General features: G+C 40.6%; 2 protein-coding genes and 1 long non-coding RNA gene across 10 annotated transcripts in view; 2 read left to right on the top strand and 1 right to left on the bottom strand.

Annotated features, from left to right (window-relative positions):
- Window positions 1-3,425, top strand: part of LOC121895442 (neuron navigator 1-like) — a 108,635-nt gene extending 105,210 nt beyond the window's left edge. For all 6 annotated transcript variants that reach the window (XM_042408589.1, XM_042408591.1, XM_042408587.1 and 3 more), the window contains 2 exons: window positions 34-222; window positions 689-3,425. In XM_042408589.1, coding sequence (XP_042264523.1) covers window positions 34-222; window positions 689-784 — 285 coding nt within the window. In that variant the 3' untranslated portion in view covers window positions 785-3,425. The remainder of the gene's footprint in view (window positions 1-33; window positions 223-688) is intronic.
- On the bottom strand, window positions 135-3,844 carry LOC121895490. Its single transcript, XR_006095780.1, has 3 exons — window positions 3,756-3,844; window positions 663-780; window positions 135-219 (listed from the first exon to the last, which is right to left on the bottom strand). It is a non-coding gene; the product is annotated as an uncharacterized LOC121895490 (long non-coding RNA).
- On the top strand, window positions 3,500-25,351 carry mybpha (myosin binding protein Ha). Of its 3 annotated transcripts, XM_042408613.1 has the most exons (15): window positions 3,500-3,678; window positions 3,784-4,105; window positions 5,863-5,922; window positions 6,265-6,330; window positions 6,743-6,877; window positions 7,341-7,508; window positions 11,454-11,542; window positions 11,661-11,856; window positions 12,270-12,409; window positions 13,580-13,739; window positions 15,426-15,562; window positions 21,673-21,859; window positions 22,060-22,123; window positions 24,680-24,722; window positions 25,048-25,351. In XM_042408613.1, the coding sequence occupies exons 2-13, from the start codon at window positions 3,808-3,810 to the stop codon at window positions 22,098-22,100; spliced, it is 1,677 nt and encodes a 558-aa protein (XP_042264547.1). In that variant the 5' UTR covers window positions 3,500-3,678; window positions 3,784-3,807; the 3' UTR covers window positions 22,101-22,123; window positions 24,680-24,722; window positions 25,048-25,351. The 3 variants fall into 3 exon arrangements, with proteins under 3 accessions (XP_042264547.1, XP_042264548.1, XP_042264549.1); XM_042408614.1 differs by lacking the exon at window positions 3,500-3,678 and having other exon boundaries at window positions 3,756-4,105; XM_042408615.1 differs by lacking the exons at window positions 3,500-3,678; window positions 3,784-4,105 and adding an exon at window positions 4,124-5,477.
- Window positions 25,352-26,620: the final 1,269 nt, after the last annotated feature.

Genomic DNA, 26,620 nt, shown 5'->3' with positions numbered 1-26,620 from the left:
TGTTTTACACTGGACTTGTGTTTGTTTCCGCAGGTGCATGGGCAGAAGGCAGTATGGGAGGATCCAGTGGAGTGGGTGAGAGGAACCCTCCCTTGGCCAAATGCACAGCAGGACCAGTCCAGGCTCTTTCACCTACCTCCCCCCAGTATAGGTCCACCCAGCGAGGAGAAGAAGCCCCCCAAAGATACACCTCCACCCAGCACAATGGAGTCAGACCCGCTGGTGAGTGAAAGTTTCTATTGAGATTAGGGACTAGACAGAGTTGGTTTGTGTTGTTGGTTGGTTGTTGGTTGTGAGCTTTTTTTTGCATCTTTCAAATCATGGTTTTGCTTATTTTTCTGGCCCACAACTTTACTGTTTTGGTTCAGTCTCACAGCTCTCACCAGTGTTATTTGCAACCGCAGCAGGAAGCTGTTAACAGTCAAAAATCTTTGATAAACTCACTGTACGTCCATTCAGCATCAAACAGCAGTTAAAGAACCAGATATTTCCCTCAGGAGTTAGTGGAGACCAAACATAGCTAAAAAATATCCTAGAAATCATTTTTATGTTAATGTTAATTGCACACTTGTGAGCAATATTTCAAGAAGTATTTCATCTATGCCATACCAAATCTAACCCTGGAAAACAAAGCAAGTCTGTTAATCTGCAGTTTAACTCACTCTGCCTGCTTCTTCCTGCTCCACAGATGGCCATGCTGCTGAAGCTCCAGGAGTCGGCCAATTGCATCGAGTCTCCAGAACGGGAAGGCAGTCTGGATCCCACTCTCCAGGCTACACTCTGAAGAAAAACATGTGACTGTCAGTCAAGTTATGGAACTAAAGACTCTTTATTATGGCTGACACAGAGAAAGTGCAGTCCCAGCGAGACTTTAAAGACTGAATAATGAACATTACTGTGTGCTCAGTGAGCAGTTACAAAGCTAAATGTAAAGGATCTACATAGAGAGTGATTACAGATGAAGGGTTTGCTCTGCCCTGCTATCAGAACTTTGGAAAGACAATTTAACTGCGATCATAGGAAGCTGTGATGATCATGTCGGGGAGAGACGTTGACGCGTCTGTTCTCTGTTTGTTCCAGATGGGTTGTTATTGAATCTGCAAGTGCATGGTGACCAGAATAATATGATGCAAAATATTACCTATAATCCTATTGATCAAGACTCATTCTTTTCTTTTGTTTTTATTTGACTGCCACAACTTTCACTCTAACTATTGGTGCTTTCTGGTTTTCTTTTATGCTTCATTTTACAAAGAAATTAACCTCAGAAGTAACTGACTCTGATTTTCCCCAGATGTAGGACCATCACTCGACCACAGCCAAAAATGCACTTTATTTTCTACTTGTGGTAATTGGATTAATTTAGGAGGCTGTGTCAGTGACCGTGTATCAAAGGGGATTATCAGATGATCTTGCAGTTCACTAGCAATTCCTCTAGATGGCAGCATCTGCCTCAGTGCTCTCCTGTCGTTCTTTCTGACTTTTCAAAGGTGCTCAGTAGAATATAACACAAAATAACACAACTATGAAAATGGCCTTGAATGTTTATTCTTTTCAGTTCAGCCTTTCATTCAGAGAGATTTATCATGGATCAGATATCAGAACTGTGAAGCTGTAAGAGTAACATGCATGGGGGAATAAGGAACTGAATAATGAATGGGTTTTAGGGTCAGTCTGTATAGAAGACGTCATTATCCGTGGTGATGTACCGATGTCGTAACCACAGAAACTGCCCGTCATGTTGGCACCAAACACTCCCTCATTATCCACCTGTGGACTATGAGAGCCAACTGACTGCAGCAGATTGAGCAGATATCGACCTGACTCCACATACTGTATCGTAAACACACAGAAAAAAAAAACAACTGCTTGTTTATCTAGTCTGCCATCACGGTCGAACATTTCTGGCTCTGCTTGCTTATATACTGTACTTAGATTCGTTTTAAAACACAAAATTCTCTTGTGATAGATGAGGATGCAGCTTTGAAAATGTTGATTTTGTAGGATTTTATACTGAGTCATCTTCAATGATCGTCTGCATAAAGCAATTATCACCGACGTATACCTAACATGTCATCGCTTGTCCGCAGCGTAGAGGCATCGAACTTCCGCCATAACTGCTTCAATCACTTCACATCCATCAAAAAAACTGCCATCGAGTGATTAGAATCTGTACAAGATGCGTTTTCCTTCCTCGGTGTATTTGCTCTTTATACCTCTGATAACCCTTTTTTCAACCTTTTTTCAAACATGCATTGTTTTTAAGAGTTAAGAGGGGGTAAGAACAGTTGAATCTCATTTTTAAGTGGCTTCCTCCCATCCCTTTCCGTCATCGGTTTGCACATAATATATATGTTAGAGTACTAGATTACAGAGAGTATTTATTGCTCACATTTTGACTGTTGTTGTGATGAAGGAAGACAGCATTAAAAAGAGGAGGAAACTGTAGATAGTAGAGATACACTTAAACCTCTCAGCTCTGTGCCCCTTGACCCTGAAGTACCTCAGACTGCCACGTTCTGTCCAGATGTTCCTCTGCTTTCCAAACAGGGTGCTGATATAAAGTAGAGACATGATGCCTAAGTCTATCTGTGCCTGAAACACAAATTGGCCTAAAGCTGCTTTTCAGCTACTTCGATCTACCACACGGAGGCCTAGATTTAGAAGAAGATACATCATCACTTCTTCTCACCTACTCTGATGTCGCTTTAATCTTGTCACCTTGATGCCCAGATTTGGGTGGAGAGTGGGTATCTGTTTTGACCTTTTTGGCTGGTAATCACGGTGTGTGTATCAGTTAACGCGTGTATCATGATTGGACTGCTGAGCGGTGTATGCGTGCGATTTGATGCCGTTATAAACTTCAAGAACCATAAGTATGAAAGACTGGACATCTTTGAGGAGTTGCCTGAGAGTGAGAAGCAGTGTAAGAACAGATATTACTCTGGAGATGGAGATGTAACATCAATGCATGTATCCCTGGTGTGTTCCCAAAGTGTTGTTTCATTGGACCTACCACGCTTAACCTTACCACAGGCGAAGGATTTTTAATAACTGGATATCTTCCTCTTTTCACGTTTGTTTTTTAAGAGCAGACATTTGTTTTTCTTATGCAAATATTTGTAAAGGTTTCTTTCTCTTTTGTACATGACATCAATGTTGTAAACACTGTAAATAGTCAGTGCATCTGCGACAACAATCACTCAAAAAAAAAAAAGTGTAGAGATCTAAGAGAAGGCTTGGCCCCTGTATGCAGAAAAATTGGCCTCCTTGGTGGTTTTATTGTCTTCCTCCAGAAGGAAGAAGCACTTGACTTAAAAGGGGGCCTAATAATGGTTGTATGGCATGTCTCTATAACCACATCAAATCCCATATGTCTAACATTGAACAATGGACACAATAAAGTCATGCCATTCTTCACATCACTGTCTTGGTTGTCTGCTTATTTATGTTGTCCACATGAGGGCGCCAATACTATTGTGACCGTTTATTAGGCCATTGTATCAGAATGGGATGCTATTTTTCATCATATAACTTCTTAAATGTTTGTTTTATTTCTTGTCCATGTTTTTTTTAAAGTGTTACTGACGTCAAACTGAGCTAGGATTTGTGCTGCCTCTGTTTTGCTGACCAGGTTCCAGGTCAAAACAGGCATTAGGATGTTACTCAAATGAGGAGGTGGGTATCAAAGTCTGGGAATGGAGGAGGTGGAGTTCCCAACAAGCCCACCAACCCTCACACTCTATATATATTACCTAAACCCCTGCTGGCTTCTTCATCCAGAGGAACTGGCCGTCTGTCAGCACGATGCCAGGCAAACCTGCGCCCATCAAGAAGTCCCCAGCCAAGAAGGCTCCGGTGAAGGCACCTGAGCCCGCCCCGGAGCCTGAGCCCGCTCCTGTAGAGGCCCCACCTGCGGAAACACCTGCAGAGGCTGCACCTGCGGAAGCTGCCCCAGCCGAAGCACCAGCCGAGGCAGCTCCTGCAGCCGAGGGAGAGGCAGCTCCTGCAGCCGAGGGAGAGGCAGCTCCTGCAGGCCAGGAGGGAGAGGGAGCGCCCGCCGCCCCAGCAGAGGACACCCCCGCTGCTGAGGGAAGCGCTCCAGGTACTGAAGCAAGGAGATAAAGGCATTATCATAACTGCGGAAATCTGTCTTGAAAATTAACTTGAGTTAGTTGACTTTACTAATCTCAACTAGTCAACGTTTTTGGTTTAAAGTGTAATTGGTTTGCTTATTAAATCTGATTAAATCTCAGTCATGCAGGGACTTACAATTAAACATTCATAAGTGACTAGAATTTGGGAGCATGGTCTTTTCCACATAAAGCTATATGAACAGTATCAGTCATACAAACAGTTTTTACACGTTTAACACCCGTTTAACAGTTGGTCTTCTTCTGCATGCATCAATAGTGACATCATGAGTTATCTTGCACTTGATGATCAATATGGCTCCTGAAATTTCAAGTATCCCAGAGATCCTGCAGGGGTGCAGGGGTGCAGGATCTCTGGGCGAATTTAAAGCACAGAATTCTGCTATTTATTGATGTTGCACTCACATTCAGCTTGTATGCTTCAGTACTAACTCACACAGTATAACTGACCATTGATAAAATAGGTGAATGCAGCTGACTTTGGCTGGTGTCAAAGGATACACTAGCCCTGCTCTTTTAACAGACCTGAAATATTCTTACAAAATGTGGTAGTCCATCACTACATGATGTGAAGCTACCAGTGAAGACTAGAATCTGCTCTAATGTCACTTCATCACGAGGTATAGTATAATATCAACACGAATCTGTGTCTATGAAGACATTCTGGGCATCAGTGGTTGAACTGTTTATGTTGCAGGACTGCTGGAGACTGGAAATAGCAGTGGACTTTAATTAACTTAATAGACCACAACTGCTTTTGTCAAGGCCATTTTCTCCAGATATAGAAATAACTTCTTTACTAGCTGCAAAAATGTGACTACCCTTGCTGAGGATAAATCACAGTACTGTTAATGCTACCATTAATCTGCTTACATTCACAATGACACAGCCAAGTCCTGCCCAAGTCCGTGCAGTCTGCGTCTGCAGACACAGTTCCTGTAAGAAGTAAAGGAACAACTTGCAGCACATAATTTATGGGACCTATACAATGGCTGCATTGCTGGACCCACCAGTGATATCTACATCACCACCCAGGTACTGCTAGATCCAGAGATCAACCAGTTACTCCCCATTTGTTCATTATTGTTCTACTGGTTTTTGACTTCTCTTACTCTGCCTGTCCTCCTGCAGTAGAAGGCGTCTCTATTTTATTACATTTAAAGACTCTGTTGTTCACCATTCCTTGATGGTAAAGTACATAAGTGGTGGATGTAGTAGAACGACAGGTATTGTTTTTGCCTATTAACCTCAACATGTAACCCCTAACCTCTGCTGATACCATGGCCACTGAGGAAGGAGCCGCCTCAACAACTCCCACAGAGGGTAAACACACACCACAGGCATGATATGTGTTTGTGTGTCCAACTTTCTCCCACACATGCTGTGTGTTACCTGCTTTTGACTTGTTGTCTTTACTAGTATTTCTATCTGTAAACTTCCTCATGTGTACATTTTCATGTTTTATTTCGGTCTTTTTCAACAATCCATTATGTTTCTTTATGTTAACATGTAATGGTCTTAAAATGTGTTCATCCTCCATTCTTGTCACTGTGAAATACAGAAAGCTTCGTCCCCACTGCGCTGTCCTGCTGCTTGCTTCAGTGGTGTACATTTTGATTCAATTAGCTTGAATCTGATTGATTCCTTGCACGAGTAACGTCATAATGTAGGTCATTAACTGGCTTCCCTAATGGCATTTTAACACTAGCTGCTGCTCCCGCCGCTGAAGACGGTGCTGCTGCCCCCGCTGCAGATGCTCCCGCAGACGGTAAACATAAACCACCACACAGACGGCAGCATAACTACTCAGTCACAAAGTACTCTGCAAACATTCACAAACAACGACTGCTTTATTTAATATGGCATCAATCAAGTGCTATCCATCATGCATTTCCCCAGCTGTGACGCCCAGTATATTTTTAACAAAACTTTGAACCCTTTGATATCTTTTCCAATAGAAACCCACAGTGATCCGCATGCAGTAGCTCATCCAAATTTAAAATCTGACTGTGAATGTAGTTTTGAAAAGTTACAGGTTGGAATGTTACTATTGGAAAAGATGCTCTGGTTATTTATCGCTTTTTAAGACCTGCTGTTTTTTTAACGCTAGCTGCTCCAGCAGAAGCTGCCGTAGTTGAGGAGCCACCCAAAGCGCCCACACCCCCGCCTCCTCCAGGTAACACCAACATTTATGCTCTGCTTCGAACACCAAATCAAAGTCACTGAGAGATGACATAGTGAACATTTCTGTTCCAGCTCCAGTGAGATACACACCATTTGAAATGTGTTGCAACTACTCCTCCCAGATGATTCATAGGATGATGGAAAATTGTTGGCACTTGGCACAAAGATTTAATTCAACTAAACTCCATTGTTGACAGGATGATAATAAGATTACTGACATAATAATAACATCAGATGATGAATCATTATGGAAATTGATATGCAGTATTGAATATGTTTGAAATTAAATCCCAAATGGTGATGTAGAATGGAGAGCATTTTTTGTTTTTCTGTGTAATTTCATCTCATCTTACTCTCATCCACTACACCCCTTAATTAATCTACACTGTCTAAATCTCCTTCAGCCCCCACCAGCGCTCCTCTGAACGTATCTGTGGAAGATGTGAACAACTCCAGCCTCACCATCAATTGGCAGACACCCGAGACCATTGGAGACTCCGGCCTGGACGGATACTCCATTGAGTACTGCAAGGATGGAAGTAAGTCTGGAAACGCTAGTGAACACATTCATGTGCTTTGTGTGTACGTACAGTATGTGAGGCTGCGAGGCTGCACCTGTCCCCGGAGTGTCAGAGGGCAGATAGACTCATCGCTGGGTCCAGGCCGTATACGGCAGGCAGCATTTCACCGGCTGTCACTGTATCTCCTGACACCACTTTTAGAAGTGCTCGTTTGCTCAGATGACAGCATGCCTTCTGAGATTTCATCATGGCAGTCACAGTGTACTCCTTATGGGCAAGTTGTTTGTAAACGTGTGTCGACAGGCGATAAACCACTTAACGTATCCCATTAAGGGATGTTTTACACTTAGATGAATGAAAAAAAACCTATAGGAAGAAAATTATTTGCAGCCTTCCATGCTATCATGTCACATATACGCACAGCAAAAGTGATAAATAGCACTAAAAGCCACATAATAACTCAAACTCTTTTTCCCCGCAGCAACAGACTGGGTTGTAGCTAATGAGGAGGTGATACCAGCTCACCGTTACTGCATCAAGGATCTGACAGCCGGTGACCTGCTGCATGTGCGCGTGATAGCTGTAAACCCTGGTGGCCGCAGTGAACCTGGTACTCTTGTGGAGCCTGTGCCAATCCGTGAGATTGTTGGTGAGTAGCAGCCAAATGTCATTTTCCAAACTATAAAACAGGCCACTTATAGGTATCTACTTAAAGGAAAATTCCACTCAGTTTAGAAATGCAGGGAGGAATATATAAAAAGCCCAAACTGCAATCATGAGCATGTGTAAACATTGAGAAAGTGCAGACCAAACTTTGAAAATCTGTCATACTACATACAAACTCTGACAAAGTTTGGCTAAACTCTTATGTTAAACATACAGTATGAGATTATTAGCAAAAGGAATAGATGTGAAAAGTCAAATTTTTTCTTGGATTTCTCCCCAAAAGTCAAAATTTCCCTAAAGGTGTTGTTTTTTTGTTGTTGTTTTTTAGTTTTTGGTGTAAATAAAGAAACTTGTCTGTCCCTGTCTTTATCAGGAGCTCTCTGATAGTTGTAACTTATGACCTATCCTTAAAATACTCATGTTGCAACCAGGGAGACAGAGGTAGTATTAACTACCAGGGTTTCAAATGGACTGCACAGATGTATGCACATAAATCCCACAGGTGCTGACAAGACCTTTCATTAGCTGTAAAACATGCTTTCACTTGTATGTACACACACCTTCAGCAGGTATGACATATAACTAGGTTGTGCACTCACAAAATGTCTACTTGTATTTTTATTTTATTAAATCATAGCAGCAGTCTTTGAGTATTTGTTTGTGGCTGGTAACACCTTAAAGGACTTACAGAGATTTGTCACGAAGGTAACAAGATGAGACATAAAATGTATTTTGTATGTAACATGAACCTTAATTGATTATCTGATTGTAGTCAATATTGCATTTCTAGGATATAGATATACAAGTCACATGACCAAAGAAAAACACTAGACCCAGACACTTTTCCTCTTATAGTGAACAAGATCTGTTTCACCACAGCACCACATAGTCTCACACATGGGTGCTGCAGTGAGTCACTGTCTGGTTAGTGCTGCATCAGTGTTCAAGATGATTTAATAGCAGTCTCTGTCAGGTAAAGGAAATCATTTGGCTAATGAGCCATCTGGAAGCCATATTCTTTATTGACTTTATTGACTTTATTGACTCGTGAGTGCAACTGTCACTTTCTCACTAAAACTTATGGCAGTTTATCTATGATGTCTGGCAGGTATCACTTAATGACATTATATAAACATATCCATAGCATATGATAACAATTCATTTTTAAAGATTTCATTGTCTCTGTAATTTTTTTAATGCTATTTCCAACGCAATCCCAGATTGTCAGTGCTCATAGTAAAAAATATACTTTTTTTGATACTTTGCTTTCAGGAATGGAAACAACTGAAATTTTCCAAACTGAAATATCTCAACTATTAGATTGATTTCTTTGAAATTTTTTAGCAGACATTCATGTCCCCTTCAAGATGAATTGTAATCACTTTGCAGATCCCCTCATTTCTCACCCAGCACAATCGTCAGGTCAAAAATGTTACTTGTTTAATACTTTGTTATATGACAAGATACCTGCAAAAATGATAACATTCCCATCAGGCTTTGTGTTCAGTGCCGAGTAGTTAATGTTAGCATGCTAACACGCTAAAATTAAAATGGTGAACATTGTAAACATTACACTTGCTTAACATTGGCATGTTTGTATTGTAACACTGAGCATGCTGATGTTAGCATGTAGCTCAAAAATGCTAACATTGTGCCTAAATGCTGCAGCCTCACAGAGCCACTAGCATGGCTAGTCGTGTTTCAGTTTAGAAGAGAAACCAAATTTCTCGATTTCAGATGGTGTCAAAACACAAGCAGTCGTACAAGAACTTCACCTCATCGAGATTTAATCTAATATTATGATTTAAATCATGAATGATATGCAAACAAGATTACAGATCTGAGGCGTTTGATTCCCGTTTTCAGTGCTTGACGGTTTTGATATTCTGTTGCCCAAAAAAGTTCGATACCCAGCTCCAGTCTGTATATCTTTCCTATCTAGCTGGTTGGATACAGTATGTTTAAAATTACATTGTGATACTCTGTTTAAACCAGAGTTGGTTTTGCTACCGGAGCTGTGAATTTCCATCAGCATTCACACTTTGAGTCACGTTGACATGTAGACCTGAGCTGACAGTTATCCCAGTTATCCACTTTCAGAAGGACAGCTTACTGTCTCTGACTGTCTATTTCCTGCTTGGGGTTCAAACTACTGCGAACAAACAGGAAAGTTTAGTGGAGAAATGCGGTCATGCAACCAGAACTGCTGGTCAACTGAGGGGAGCGAAACACGAGCCTAATTGACGGATTCTGGGTGGCTTGTGGGGGTTAAATTCAGCTGTGTGTCAGTCACACACTGTCCTGACCAGACAACCACATACATGTACAAGCTTTTGATAAAGACACACTGTCCCACATATGCTGAAAGCCCCCCACAAAGACACTTTTATCCAGAGACAAAGACAGATTATAGAATGTTTGCAGGAGGACTTGCTGGCTACTGGATGCTGTAATGTCAACAACACTTCTGGGCATTGCTGGGAAGTGTGCTGATTAGCGCGGATTAGTGTTTGAGCCAAATCTGGAGGTAGACTTTATTGGGAATGATGGTTCCCGGAGGCAGATCCCTGCAGCAATGTGCAGCAAGGTCCCAACAGCCTGAATTATAGCACCAAATGTTAGGACAAGGAGGATGAGACAGAGTGGGCAAGAAACCAAGTGAGATGGAGTACAACAGAGGGAAAGAGTGTGACAGAAAAGCAATAAGAAAATGGAAAGGATGTCGTTGGGCTCAGATCAGAAGACGTCTTGATGAGGAGAGACAGTGGCTGGAGCAGGGTGAGAAAGGTGATGGAGGGCAGCAGCTCTGTGGTTTTATATATCCTGTAAGCCCAAAGAGCTTTTCAGACGTTTGCTGCTTATGCAGAAACATGCGAGGGATGCAGTTCTTGATACTTAGCACCCAGCCTGAACCAAACCATCCAGCATAAATAAATATCGCTGCTAAGTCTCAACCACTCAACCAATTTCATCCACAAGATTATATTTACAGCTAAAACACACCAGCAGTCACCGCAGTTTAGAGTCTGTTGTACTTCAGTGTCTCTAGATATGATGTTGGACCAATCAGTTGAAAGTGATGACATCCTCCTGCTGCTTCTTTGTGCATGACATGAGGGAACACTTGTCAGGGTTCATCCAAGACTTTCTCGTCACTAAAGCTATTTTAAGAGCTGCTGGATGCAGGGTCTTCTTCCTTTGCCTCTCTGCCTAGATACTGTACTTTTCCTCACACGCACAGACACAGGAACTTTGTCCAGCTAGATTCCCTACATCCATTTTTATGTATTACTAGTCATTATCATCAATGAAACTTAAATGTCAATATTTATGATATTAAATGTGGTAACACTACTATAATACCTTTAATTCCCAATTTAGCATTTCCAAGCAGTACAAACATTAAATAAATTGTTTATAACACACTATAATGTAGTTAAAAGCACATATAAGGACATATTTTATATCATTACAACTGTGTTATACTGCTCTGTTTATACACCATCCCCAGTTAAAAATGTCCTTATAGCTTCTTACAACTACATTATAATTATTATAAGCTATTTATTAAATGTTTATACTGTTTATAAATGCAAAACAGGATCATCATCCTTTAACAATTATTAACTAAGTTGGTGCTTAAATTTGAGCTCCTTCTGTGATGAAGCTTTTTGCTAGCAGTGGCCAGTCTATTTAGGGCTTGTTGACCTGTCATGTTGCACAAACATGACCGACCCTCTTTGTAAAACGAGTGGGAAGAGTACACTTTGAAATTAGTGCACTGTACGCTGTAATGATGGCTGAAGCTGTCAAGTGGATGATTGAGTTAGTCGTGTCATTTTTTTCAAAAATGTATCAGCAAGTGCAACAAATCAGATTCAGATCATCAGAATATAAAACGTGCTTGACTTGACTTCTTGTTTTTCAGACCGCCCCAAGATCCGCATGCCCCGCACTCTCAGATCTCGCTATATCAAGAAGGTTGGAGAGCAGATCAACCTGGTCATCCCGTTTCTTGTAAGCCAGCACACAGATATTACATACTGAATATCCCATGAGGAACATGTACAGTGAACATAGAGAACTTTACAGTCACCACACACTTTACCTTTCATCTCCTCATCTCTTTCCTCAGGGAAAGCCCAAACCTATCGTGTCCTGGTCTAAGGATGGTCAGCCTTTGGATCCAAAGAGGGTCAACATCAGGAACAGCACCAAGGACAGCATCTTGTTTATCCGTGGAGCTCAAAGAGAGGACTCTGGTGTTTATGAGATGGTTGTTAAGGTGGACAGCTTTGAAGATAGAACCACCCTCACCCTTCAGATTGTTGGTGAGTCGCACATGGCAAACGTATGTTTGAACACAACATAAACAAGCACACATATGGAAGCAGGCGTGTGCGTGCGACATGTATGAATGAATTTCAGACCTCACTGTTGAATCTCCTTAGCGGACTTGTTGACAAACACACGCCTCATTGGTTTTAAGACTTGTGACTTCCTCCAAATGAAATCCAAAGCACTCGCCCACATATATCACACCTCTAACAATGATGCCATTTGACCCAGAGTGCTTGAGCCAGCTGTCAGCTGTTGGTGTTTAATGTGCGAGCTGACTTTAGAGGTGTTACCATACAAATATATGAGTCATTTTTGGGAGCAGAGACCTTTCGTACTTTTAGGAACACACTGGTGATGATTTGAATCTTTTTAAGTAATAGTTAACAGTAATGTGTCTCCTCAGAGCTGCCTGGTCCTCCTGCCAGTGTAAAGCTGGTGGACACTTGGGGCTTCAACGCTGCTCTGGAATGGACTCCTCCCAAGGATAATGGCAACACTGATATCACAGGATACACCATCCAGAAGGCCGACAAGAAGACCGGGGTACGGCCTGAGCTCACATACAAATACACCGTCTTACACCAAACTAATCATGTTGTCAGACCGTGTGTGGAGTTGCAGACATTATACAAATTGAATGGAAATTGTGGAATAGAAAGAGATTTTTTTTCAAAAGCCCAGCCATATGGGAAGACAATTTTGGATATTTTATTTGCATCGGGGGGGTTAAGGTGTTGAACAGCATCTGAAGCAGAATTTGGGGGTGCTGCGTTTGACAATTTCTAACTTGTGTGTGGAGGTGCGAACATCAGCAATGTTTGAGCAACCCCTTTCACAAGAGACTGTCTGAAAAAATGATATATTTGAGCTAGTCTATATCTCTATGAAGACTGTTTGGAACAGATATAAACACTTTTGCTGTCCGATGTTTCATCCAACTAATTAATTTCCAGCATACTGACACTTCATCCAGCTGATTAACTACTGATTCAACTGGAAACATTAACATGTACATGTGTAATATGAGGTGATCTAGATGTGCAAAATATTTAGACATCAACTGCTCCCCAATCCCATTTTCTTCTTCATACAATACGGATAAACGCCTCTAATCAGTAGATCTGCCTTGGATTACTTCAGTGTGCCTTTTTTCTCTGGGGTTTACTTGACAGTCTATCAAAATGTTAATAGGTCTTTTTAAAGTTGTGAGTCATGGTGCCAAAAATGGTTCTGGCAGCAATGTGATGGGATACTGCTGCCAGGGAGCCTTTAAAATTTTTAGCAAAATACTACCAGAGCCAAGAACTTAAAATACACTCTCTTGGACACACTTGAAAACAAACAAACATGCACAGAAAGTCACACTTTAATTCATGGTGGTACAATGACGTGTTTAGAGAATTAGCCTAAAACAGGCCTTTGTGATCCTTACGTATGAGCTCCGCAACAGATGTCTGAATGGATGGAAGGAGGAAACGATTAGGTAGAATTAGATCACATTGCCTGTCAAAATGAAAATAACAATAATAATACATCAAATTTATATAGCTAAAATGTAACTGCCAGCACAAAGATGTATATCAAAGTCAGACAGAAAACATAAGACAGGCTAATAATTGGTAATGATAGCTCACTAATAACTGATCCTATAAGGATACATCACAGTATAGTTTTCTGTCTGTGCTGTACTAAACTGGCTCTGCTCCGCTGCAGGAATGGTTCACAGTGCTGGAGCACTATCACAGGCTAACGGCCACTGTCTCAGACCTCATCATGGGAAACTCGTACTCCTTCAGGGTGTTTGCTGAGAACCAAGTGGGCATCAGTGAAATGAGCGCCATCACCAAGGACGTGGCCACTATCCAGAAGACAGGTGACCTTCTTTTGATTCGTTCTCTAATTTTTGAGTTAATTTGTTGATACAATAAAGAGTTTTAGTGGTAGCACTGCAGTATAAGTGGGCACTATAGTGACATTATTTTAATGAGCTGCAGTCTTCTTGAGTATGTGTGTGTGTGTAGTTAAAGTGAAGACTTGAGGAGTGGAAATGCCCTTGACACTGTTTGAATCGTAAGTCAGTCTTGGCCAGTGGCAGGTGCCAAGAGAGGCTGAGACAACATTAAGACAGCTGCCAGAGTAAATGTTTCTCTTCCTGTGTGTGTGTGTGTGTGTGTGTGTGTGTGTGTGTGTGTTGGTGTGTTTATATTTACCTGTGCCTGCCTCCCTGCAAGGACTGTCATTCAGTGATGTAGGTGTGGTTGAGTTTCACTCTCAAGAATGTAATCTGAAAGGTCGTGACTTGTTGGGTTTCTTATCTATACTTTTAGAGTATTGATCATATCATAATGATATCCTATGGCAACACAACAGTGGCAAATTAATTTTTGATTCATTTGAGAACATTTGCAATGTTTTTTTTTTTTTTACTTTTATTTTTAAGACATTTTAAATAGGGCTGCAACTAACGATTATTTTTCATTATCGATTAATTTGTCAATTATTTTCTTGATTAATCGATTAAAGGTGCAGTGTGTAGAATTTAGTGGCATCTAGCAGAACGGACTTGGTAGAAATGGAATACATTATTCATAATTATGTTTTAATTAGTGTATGATCACCCGAAAATAAGAATTGTGGTGTTTTCATTACCTTAGATTGAGCCCTTTATATCTACATAGGGAGCGGGTTCTCTTCCAGGACTGCCATATTGCACCACCATGTTTCTACGGTAGCCCAGAATGGACAAACCAAACACTGGCTCTAGAGAGGGCTGTGTTTTTTGCGAGTTTCACAGCCACCGTAGGTTCTCCTACCCCTGCCAGGTCTATAAAATGTCAGGAAATAGTGAAAAATGACTATTACTGTTTCCCAAAACCCAAGATGCAACCTGAAATGTCTTGTTTTGTCACAACCAACAGTCCGCAACCCAAAGATATTTAGTTTACTATCATAAAAGACTAAAGAAGCCCGAAAATATTCACATTTAAGAAGCTGGAATTTTTACTTGCTTAACTCTTTACTCTCTTTACTTCATTAATCAATTATCAAAATAGTTGGCGGTTCATTTTTAGTAGTATTATTATTGTGATATTGATTTCAGTTATCCCTATTGAAGGCTATTCTGTAACATGTACTTGTGCTTTTAGGTGACGTGAGTAGGGATGTGAATAAATTTCGAGCATCTGATGATAGGAAATAATGCAGCAGTGCATACAAGGGTTGTATACAAATAATTGGCACATTTCTAAATGAAAAAATACCAGAATTGCACAAATATAGATGTTAAAAACACTGAGACACACGTTAGGTGCTTGTGGCTAACCACTACTTCTGTGTAGTGTATGTCACATGACTGCAGCTGCTTCACAGCAGCAAACTTTCCAGTGCCGCCACCAATTATCATGGCTTTTGATATGTACAGAAGGATCATGTCTGGATTGAGAATTGTATTCAAATAAACACTTAGTATTAGTTACCACTTTAAAGGTACTGGCATTTAGACTGGTGTTGTAACTTCACAAACAATACGAGATCTTGACCTTGCTCTGTGTGTTCTCAGGTATTGTCTACAAGCCTCCTGAGTACCCGGAGCACGACTTCTCCGAGGCCCCCAAGTTCACCACACCCCTCAGCGACCGTGCTGCTACTGTTGGATACACCACCAAGCTGCTGTGTTCTGTTCGTGGATCCCCCAAGGTCAGGCATACACTTACTGCCCATACACACACTGCAGCTTGCATTGAGGCCCGTGGATTAGTATATTGTTTCATGTGTCATGCCCATGACCCCCTGTGTATCCTGCTCAGGTTAATATGCGCTCTGTGCTCATGTTTCTATTATCTTGTCCAGAATGGTGTTCTTATTATGTCTTACTGAGAGCTACGCTGAGCTGCTGATTGGCTACTGTTTTCACCTGTGATTGGATGTAGCACATGCTCACTTGACATAAGGCTGGGGAAACATCTGTGGAGAGAGGAAGGTTTTGTCCTGGAAAGTTCTGAGATATTTTTATGCTGCATACAGCTAAAATTATATTATAACATTTTTCATCCTATATTTAAACAACTTTGTTCTTACCAGGGCCCTTCGATAATCATTTGAGTATGCTCTTCAAATGAGGTATTAATATCACTGCTATAATGATGTACTGCAGTACTGGGGCAGGGCTAACACTGGTATGTCTATGTGAAGTTTCAATTTGTCTCTCACTGTTCTTGGCGGCTGTTGCTCTGGTTAAACATATCTTTACAGTTGTCTGACTGACGCAGACGGCTTAGGTGGCAGGCCACGGTGGAAATACGGTTGATTATGCGTCCTAGCTGTCCTTGGCTACTCACCAAGGACAGCAGCAGTCTGCAGGACAGTCTCCACATGCCAGTGTAGTTAAGACAAATTTAAACAGGAGCCCCAGTTTGACCACAACAGCCAACATGAAGAACCATGAAAAGATGGGGAAGGGCTGGTCGAGAGATGTTTCAAAGACAGCTGAGGAGGTCCAGAAACAGTGGTGGGATTTTTTTCAAGTGGCATGTGTCAGTATGCATCCAAGTGGATGCCTGCATGGAAGAGGACCCAGTTGCTGATTCACGCCCTGGGCTCTGAAATTAGGGTCTTTAAACGCAGACTCACCATGTCTAAATGAGTCCTCCCTGCCTCTCCCTGTGGATAAGCGCATTCAAGTTCTGCAGCCAGAGCAATCCAGTAGTAGCAGCTGTGAGAAAACATATCCACTGATTGTCCGTGGGAGACCATGGAGAGACAGACATGTAATACCCCTGTCATACAGGAGACCCACATACTCTGAATGTGTACTTAACCCATGTTTAAACCCGTACATATGAAACTGCTGTCACGGGTTAATCCCTCAATGTTAATTACAAAGATTTGAATTACATAAGATAAAATTTCCGTTTCTCTCAGTTTCTCTCTCTTCCACTCAAGCATGCACTTCCTTTCTCATGCTTTTTTTTTAAAAAAAAAATCTTTATAGAATGAATTATTTCACACTTATGTGGGGTGTGAGTGTTTTATAGCATGTGTTTATTGAGTCGCAGTCTCCTCCCTGGCTCAGAGTCCACAGCCCATTAAGAACTGATGAGGAGGTCCAGCAGCAAGGCATGTATTGTGATAAGTTGCCCTGTTCTTTCTGATAAAGAGCTGTCATGTATAGAGGCAGAGTATGTTGGGGAAGATAGGCAGGGACGACAAAGAAGAGACAGCGATAAGAGGTATAGTCTGTTGTCCTGTAATGGCTAAGTGGAGATGTATCACAGAAGATACTATTTTTGCCACCCTTTCAGACTGCAGCACTGTTATCAGTGTGACTGACTGTCCCTGTAACATCCAGCCACATGCATGTCCAAAGACAGAAACAGGAAGGGACAGGAAAGAAACAGAGGAAAATAAGATAATTAGAGCAGGGGAAATTTACATTGTTTTGTCAATTAACTCTGTCAAATAAAAAAACTTAATGATTTAGTCCCAGACATGCAAGATGCATTGCCAAAGGATAGATTTCATCTTTAAATGGCAATACCATTTAATCTGAACTGAACTGACCTTTAAAGGTTAACAGTGAAGATTGCTAACATGCTGATGTTTAGCACATACAATTTTTACCATGTTCATCATCTTATTTCAGCATGTTAGCTTCCCTAATTAGCACTAATTACAAAGTGCAGCTCAGGTTGATGTCAACAGGTATTTGGTCATAAACTAAAGTATTGGAGAAATTTAAAGTTTGACCTGATGATGACACTACATGTAGATGAAAAGTTAAGGGATCACCAAAGGTATTACAATTCATCCTTAGGAGCATGTGAATGTCTGAACCAAATTTTATGGCTATTCATCCAATAGTTGTTCAGATATTTCAATATGGACCAAAGTGGTGGATTGACCAACATTGCTATCCATCGAGCCTTGCTGATAGCATGGCTAAAAATGTATTTTCACATATATCAAAATCCTACCCACCCTTTTCCTTCACTGTCAGTTTCTTTTTCTTAAAATCATAATGCATTCACCGACTAATTCCTGATTCAATCATTTTATCACAGATTTTGGGGTGATTTTCTCAACTGCTGCAATCACATAAAACCCACAGGTCCTACAGGAAAACCATCACTAGCAACACTAACATGTGTTGGAGGTGTTGGTTTGCAAATTATCATCAACCTCATCAGCAGCAGCATCTCCCCTCACTGCCAAAGGATCAAATATACTTGGGCTAAGACCCAGGATGAAAACATCATCCTTCACCTCCTCTTTCACTGAGGGTAACATAGGAAGAGAAGCATCAACAGATAACATGTGTTCACTTTACAGTGTTTGTTTAACCTAGTTTTAGACCTTCAAATCAAGTCATTTTCCATTTTAAATGTTCCACCCACATCCTGGTACGTGCAGAAACATTTCCAACTGAAAAAAGGATATTACAGTGTCAAATTAACACTTACCAACATTCATATCTCCAAACGCTGAGAGAAAAATTTGATCTATGTTTCAGCAGAGAATAACTTACTGAACATACAGTTGTATGCAAAGGTTTGGGCGCCCCCTTGACAAATAACATATTTTGATTGTGATTTTTTTAATTGAAAAGATGTAAACACACAGCCTCTCTGCAATATGGAATATATTCAGCAAACATAGATATTTTTTATGTCATAAATTGAACAAAACTAAAAAAATAAAAACATCATTGTGGCATGTGCCAAAGTTTGGGCACCCTACATAGTCAGTACTTAGTAACACCCCTCTGGCAGATATCACAGCTTGCTTTTTGTAGCCAACTAAAAGTCTTTCAATTCTTCTATGTGGGATTTTCTTCCATTCCACATTGCAAAAGGCTTCTAGTTCTGCAATATTCTTGGGCTTTCTTGCATGCACAGCTCTTCTAAGATCTACCTACAGATTTTTAATTATGTGTTAGTCAGGGGTCTGTGATGAATAACCCCCAGCTTGCGTCTCTTGAGGTAGTCAATGGTGAATTTCGAAGTATTTTTAGGATGATTATCCTGTTATAGAAGCCATCCTCTTTTCAGCTTCAGCTTTTTTACAGACGGTGTGATGTTTGCTTTTAGACTTGGTATTTGGTGGTATCCATTCATCCCTCCACCCATGTAATGTTTCCTGTGCTACTGGCTGCAACACAACCCCAAAGCATGATAGATCCACCTCCATGCTTAACAGTTGGCAAGCTGTTCTTTTCATGAGATGCTGCTCCTTTTTTCTTCAAACATACCTTTGCTGATTGTGGCTAAAAAGTTCTATTTTAACTTGATCAGTCCACAGCACTTGTTTCCAAAATGCATCAGGCGTCTGTAGATGTTCCATTGCATACTTCTATCCAGTCCCGGTGCCAGAGGAAAGTCACTGGCGGGGCATTTGGTTTTTATGGGCAGCCCGTGGCAGGGCCCAGGACGGGAACCCCCCAACCGTACCATTACGACTCAATTACCGTCCACCCGTCCAACCTGTACAAACATCAGTCATGCTTAATTTGTATACAATATTGCATCAACAATCATTCATGACTGCAATTTAATTTTTTAATTTTATGACTGTTGCAGTATCAAATACAAGTATAAGTCCATAGTGAAGCATACATATACGATACAGAAACTACGTCACCAAAAGGTACAGACTGGCTCAGTTTAGACCATCTCTCTCACACAAACACACACACACACACATACACAAACAGATGAAACAACTGAAGTCCGTTCCTACCTTTAAAATGTCTTCCTCCTGGTTTTACTCATGGGAAAGTCCAGGGCTCTAACAATGTCACTTTCCAATGTCATCAATGTTAAATCAAGCATGATTCCGTTTTAATTAAATGTTTTGATTTAAAGTTTTGATCGTTAACAGGTGTTTCGGTTTAACAAGTGACCCTCAGTGTGGATACTGCAGCAAGATTCAGCGTTTCATCTCAAGGAAGTTATTTAAAAAGATTGATTTCAGAAAAATAAGTGAAGAAATGTGAATGTTTCTTGTTGGCAACACCATTTCAATCAGGAGAGACAAGTGAATGGAAAAAAGATGATATTTATTATACAAATAGAAATGATAGTCATAAGTCTTTGGTGCTTGGACTCCTTGAGGACATCGTCCCTTAGCAGATCCCCCCCCATGGAATCCAGACACAGGTGGTGGTGGTGGCTGATGACTTCGGATGCGACTAATAGCTGATGAATTGATGAGACTGATGATCCTGCAGGGAATGGGCGGAGATGGGGAGGTGGAGGGGCACGCATAACAGCTGCATGCCAGACTAAAGCAGAGAGACAGAAACATATTTAAAAAGACAACAACCAGCTAACAATGAAAATGCGTTGCTGTACTGTTAGAAATGATCAGCTGGTGACAACTGAAACTCAAACTGCGCCCATGGGCATTGACAGCTAGGAAATAGAGCCAGCATGCGTGAGAGATGAGTATGACAGAGCAACAGTACTACACCTGGCATGCAAAAGAAAATCTTCCTGACTGAACTTTAGCCAAGCTCCAATTAATTTACATAATGTAATAAAAAAAAGGATCAGACGAACATACTGTGTTGAACATAAGATAATTTAAGACTTTAGGAGGACACATACATGTTCTGTTCATGTTTTCAATGGCTTCCGTCACCACAACAACCACGACAACCCCGACAACACTGACAACCCCGACACATCCCATGAAAGTCACCAGAGAACATGGTCACTGGTTAAACCGAAACAGGTTTTTCAGTTTAACCACACGGCTGAGTGTTTGTGCAAGGTTTGAAGAGTCAGAGTATTTGTGAAGCTTTGAAACTGGCACCAACTGACATTTCCTTATGACAACTGACATGCCCCAGATCTAACGGGCTGATTAAGGTCTTAGACCTCATAAAAAGAATCTGAAACTTCAGAACTCTTAGGGTGCACATGCCACATTGATGTTTGTATTTTCTTTTTTTTTTTTTTTGTCCAATTTATGACATAAAAATTAACTATGCATTAATGTTTGCAGAAAATATTGTTTTTTTCCTATCCTAGAGAGACTGTGTTTACATCTTTTCGTTAAAAAAAATCACCAAAATATGTTATTTGTCAAGGGGTGCCCAAACTTTTGCATACAACTGTCATCACAAAACGTTTTACCTTTATTTGAACTAATACGTCAGTTAACTACCTCCCTAAAATAGTAGAAACATCTATATATAAGTGGTAGTGAGTAGTCACGCAGGTCTAAATATGTGTCATACATCACTGAGAAAGGGTTGAGGCAAACAGTTATGAATGCATCAGCTGACGTGTAATTCAACCTGGACCATGAAGTTCCAGCAGGAAATCCATGCAGGGAGAGCGCTACTTAAACCCAGAGCAGTACATACCTGGGGTCAAAAAAAGTCTTATGTTACTCCAAGTCTACTGAACTGTAACACTCACCATAGACTAACTGAGCTCATTGGAAATCAAGTTGACAACAGTCTAAACACCCGGTCTCTCAAGTGTTCTGTTTGTGTGAAAATTGTATATTTATTCATATTAGAATAAAAGGGTGATTTTTTTTCTCCTTGCACCCATTTCAGAAATGCTTTTTAAATGTAAAATTGAATAATGTCTTTACTTTGTCTGACACACTGAAAAGTGTCAACAAATCTCAAACTTTCCCCTAGCTCATTGCTGATGTTGTAAAAAAAAATCAGCAAATTAGTTTCAAAACATCAGCATGAGCTGAGAGGATTTTTTGTTTTTTGCATTTGGGGACACCAGTGGTTACTATGACTATGATGTTAATGAGTTTATAAGGGTCTCCTCTCCTCCCCTCAGCCCAAGATCGAGTGGCTGAAGAATCAGATGGTCATTGGTGACGACCCCAAGTTTCGTCAGATTGCACAACAGGGCATCTGCTCCCTCGAGATCCGTAAGCCCTGCAGCTTCGACGGTGGTGTGTACACCTGCAGAGCCAAGAATGCTCAAGGAGAGGCCGTGGTTTCCTGCAAACTGGAGGTCAAACGTACGTATGCGCAGACAACCAAAGGACCAAAGTTAACAGTAAATACAGTCTAAATCTGTAGAGGTTACAACATCTCTTTAATCTAAATGTTGGGACTTTGGACAACCTTTTTGTGAAACTGTGATACTGTAATACAATGCCAGAATTTAAATCAATTTAAAAACATAATTAAACTATACAGTGTATTCCTCTCTCAACAGAGGTTATTCTTCCAGAGGCTGACAAGGAGAAGGGAAAATAAACCAACAACATAAACATCCAGAGGTAAGGACAAAGACAAAGAAATACTTATATTCTTGTGCAAGAGAGAGACTGATATTGTGGTGAAAGACATTCAGATTACTTAAGTAAAAGTAGCGATACCACAATGTAAAAAGTTGGTGTAAGCAGCATTTTCAGTTGGTGGAGCTACTATTAACTGTTTTGTATACTGTTGGGTAGTTAAATCTATAACAGTGCATCATATTTTGTGGCATAAACTGAAATGTATTGAAGAAGAAGTATAAAGAAGCATAAAATACAAGTACCTTAAAACTGCACTAAGCACAGTAGTTCAACACCGCTCATTAATACATTAGATTTCAGACTTTCAGTTTGGCAGACTGATAATACTCCAGTGGGTGCTGACCACCCATAAATTGCTGTGTTCTTAAAACACCCCTTTTACCATCTTCTTTCTTCCTCGTCTTCACGGCCCCATTTCTTCTCCCTCCTCCCCGCCTTTCTCTTCTGTACATCCTGTGCATTTCAAGTCCTGCCTGCTTTTGGATGTGGTAATGTGGCAAAGATTAATGTCAGTCAAATACAAATACCAAATTTGATGTTTTTAATGCTCTAATCTATTTATACCCACACTATCAGGCAGCCTCATTTGGATGAGGGTATTGGCACTTTCATTTAAGTGTTTCAAATGCTTGTGTGGTGTTTCCTTTCAAGGAGGCATGCTCACTGTGTCATCTCAATTGCTTTGACAAGAGAAGTCCCATTAAAGTAAAAAACAAACAAAAAAAGCTTGGAGTGGTGAGAGTGGGTGGCAAGATGGAGGAGGAGGGACAAAGAAAAAAGGATGGATGGCACAGCATGTTGGTAAAGAGATGCCCAGGGTAGCTGGAGGTTGTGAAAGACTTCTTTTTACAGCTCTGTGAAACGCTATATCACATCCAATTGCTGCTGTACACCCAGAACATGTTCACAAGGGGCCAATTACATTATTAAATATTTTTTAGATTGCAGGTCTCTCTCATAGCTTTGTTTGGACCGTCAACTAGGCTACTGTTTTCCTGTCAGTTAACTATCAGTTCCCCGTTCTTATATGTCTTCCCTGTCTCTTCTCTCTTCCTCCTAAACACAAACTAGACTTGTGTGAACCAATACTTCATTTAAAAGCACATTAAAAAATAAAATATAATGGTAATTCTTATAATTCAAATAACACTCAGTGACTTGAATATGCATGTATGTATTTTGGTCATTGTTTACGTTTCTACCCTACCTCATCACATTTGTATGCAGTTATTCTCATACCAATATTGTGTATATTCTAAAAAATATACCTGTCTATTGGTGATGCGATGAGTGGGCAGGTAAGGTATAATATGTTGTTTTTTGTGGAAAACTGTTCAGTTTGTAATGTGAAATCAATTTTGTTTTGTTTAAATTTGACTTCATTTATGATTATTCTGGATACAATGATATGTGCCCACAAGCAAACAAGTTAATGGTTTTTCTTGTCATTCCACTTTGGTGCTCCCACAGTGATATTTAAGCTGTCCTCAATCACTTCCATACACATATGCACACATTTAAAAGTTTCAGAAACTGGCTTAGCGTACACATGATCTTTATTCTCCAGCAAGAAAATTGCTTTTTTAAGTGAGTTATCTTAAACCATGAACCTGAAAAAAGGAAGCCACGTTTCCTGTTTGGAAAGACATTCGAGAAATGATACTGCAAAGAGTGATGAATAATCCAGTATTTAAATTACATGTAAACACAGCAAAATGACTATGACCACAGCCAGAACAAAAATATTTGACATTTTGCAATCACGTCTTTATGCTAGAGGACGACTGCAGAATCATTTAAGTACTTAACCTTGAATATAAGGCCTCAGTTCTTTGTCTGAGTTGTTTGGCATAAGCAAATAAACTGGATGCAGTTGTTGTGCTACATGCACACTACAAAGTTGACCTTCAGTGCAGTCAGGGACATGTGTGTTCACCCTACACTTCAAATGGGGTCACATGCCTGCCTGATCGCCCTTGCATATATCTCAAGTGATTAGATCTTAATGCATCTTCAATGTGTTTGGATGCATTCACACCTGTATTTACAGCTGTCCACTTGTGATCACATTACCAAAGGCTTGTAGAGTGAGCTGCGCCCTATAGATGACGTGATCATGTGGGTGTCTGTACAGAGTGTCGGGATGCGGTCCTGTACGGCACAGCCATACATGGGAGGGCCCCTCTAGGGGCAAACGAGGGATTAGACAGGGAGCGCCTTTGGGTGGAGGGGGGGTAGAGGTGATGTCAGCCCGGCACTCCACAGCTTCTAAAAATGACTCCAGATGATCTGACACAGAGCCAAAGTCTTCACATTACCATGAGTCAACAGGCTGAGTGGAGTGCTGTGAGAAGAAGAGAGAATGGGCTAAGAGGGCAGAAACCGAGCCAGATAATCATCGGTGGAAAACACGCACGCACACATACACACACACACACACACACAGTGTCTCTCAGAACATTCCCAGCTGAAGAGATTATTAGCACCTCATGACCCCATTTAACCTTCTCCTCATTTTAATTATCTTTCCACCAGTGTCGTTAAAGGACCAGCAGAAGTCCAGGTCTTATGTTTTAAGGTGAGTTAATGTGTGTGTATGTGTGTGTGTGTGTGTGTGTGTGTGTGTGTGTGTGTACTTTCAGGGACACAAAGACTAGTTAATTGGGGACAGTTTGTCCAACTGGGAGTAAAAGCTGTGTCCTCAATTAGGAAAAAGCTGATTTTTGGGTCAGTGGTTGAGGTTAGGGTTAGCCAAGCAGTGGCTAGGGTTAGGCTAAGTCTCCAGGAAATGAATGTAAGTCTATGTAATGTCGCCAAAAGTCACCAAGGACAACATGTGCATGCGTGTGTTCATGTATAATAAATCCCTTTAACACTTTCCGTGTCTCTCTTATCTCGTTCAGATTGTTTGAGGAGGTGAGAGGAAAAGTCATGGCTGGTGGTGCAGCAGTGTGTACATAATGAAGAAAGGAACAAAGCACAACATACCAACATCTTCAATTCTATTTCCAACCTCACCCACCCGAACCACTCCTTCCAGTGTGCAGGGAGGACCCACCTGACCCATCCCAGTTTGCAAATGTTGTATGTTATTTTAGTTGGTGACATGTATGTAAAGCTATATTTACAATGTTTTTTTTCTGCCTGTGTCCATTTGCTATTGTTATAGTATATAACAATAGCTCAATAAAACAGTGAATCCTTGGACATGCTATTGCAATGACTGTATGGATGTGTAATAAAAAATGTATTTTATTATATATTATGTGGATTTCTACACATAATTCCTAATACTGTATGACATATACAATTATATAGACAAAGTATATAGACAGTTCTGTTGGCTCTAAAGGGGTGGCATAATGGCATAGTTATTAAATGGTTGGTTCATCCAAATTACAAACAGTAGTAGCAGATATTTTTAAATTTATCTGATGAGGTTTCAAGATATCCATCTCTACAATTTCTGCCATAACCCCAATGACAGTGCCATTTTGTTTGTGGTGCTTAAAGCATTAAGAGATAATATCAGAAAAACTTAGTCTGGATCATTCACACACTGTGCTGCCAACAATTTTTATTGGAAGTATGTTTTACCAAAGAGATAATAGCAGTAGAAATAGACTCAGAGGCATTTATCTCTAAACTTCAGCACATAAAACCAAAACTATCTGCATGGCTAGATACCACCAGTGATAAAGTCAGCTTTTTTGTGTGTGTGTGTTTGTGTGTGTGTGTGTGTGTTCTTTGGGTGGAGTGACCCTTTAAATGAATACTGTATCAAACAGTCACACGGTGTCACCCTGAAAGGTGGCTCTGGAAACTTTATAGCTTGCTCTTTGGCAGCTATAGTCAGTGGGTTTTCTTTTTTAGCCTTTGTTCACCAAGGCGGTTTTAGAAAAGTAGTTCTATCTCTTTCACACCCTGCCCACACTCGTTTACACCCTGCAGCTGCTCAGTACAAACACAGTGTGATCAGCCACTGGAGCAGTTTGTGTGAGGCACCATTCTCAGTTCTGATCTTTAACATTCCCATAACCTTGACCAGTATATCATTTACAATGGGTTTGCTTAATACAAATTCATGAATACACTGCTGCAGACAGGAGCTTTTAGAGCAACATAAAAATAGTGTATTTATGGAGAAACTGAGTGTTTGCACAGTGCTACTTTTTAGCTACAGCTGACTACAGCTGCCATCTGCCATGAAAGATCAAACTACAAACTTTTGGAGAACACCTTTCTTTTCCACAGGTGATTTGTAATTGATGCCCAAAAGATGGACTTTCAGTCTACCCCCCTGTTTAAATGTCATTGAACAAGACCGATATCTGCTGACACAGGGGCGTTGGTAAGGTTATGGCTGACCAAATATTGACAGGTAAACAAAACAAAACATTGGATCCAAGAGATACAATGTGAAAAACACTTTGAACATAGTACCAAGATATTAAAAACAAAGCCAAACCCCCCCAA

Source organism: Thunnus maccoyii, chromosome 4 (genome assembly GCF_910596095.1).
Source record: "Thunnus maccoyii chromosome 4, fThuMac1.1, whole genome shotgun sequence".
In the NCBI taxonomy this organism is placed as follows: Eukaryota; Metazoa; Chordata; class Actinopteri; order Scombriformes; family Scombridae; genus Thunnus; species Thunnus maccoyii.
Note: the sequence above shows the minus strand (reverse complement) of the source record. Positions and strands in the feature narration are given on the sequence as shown.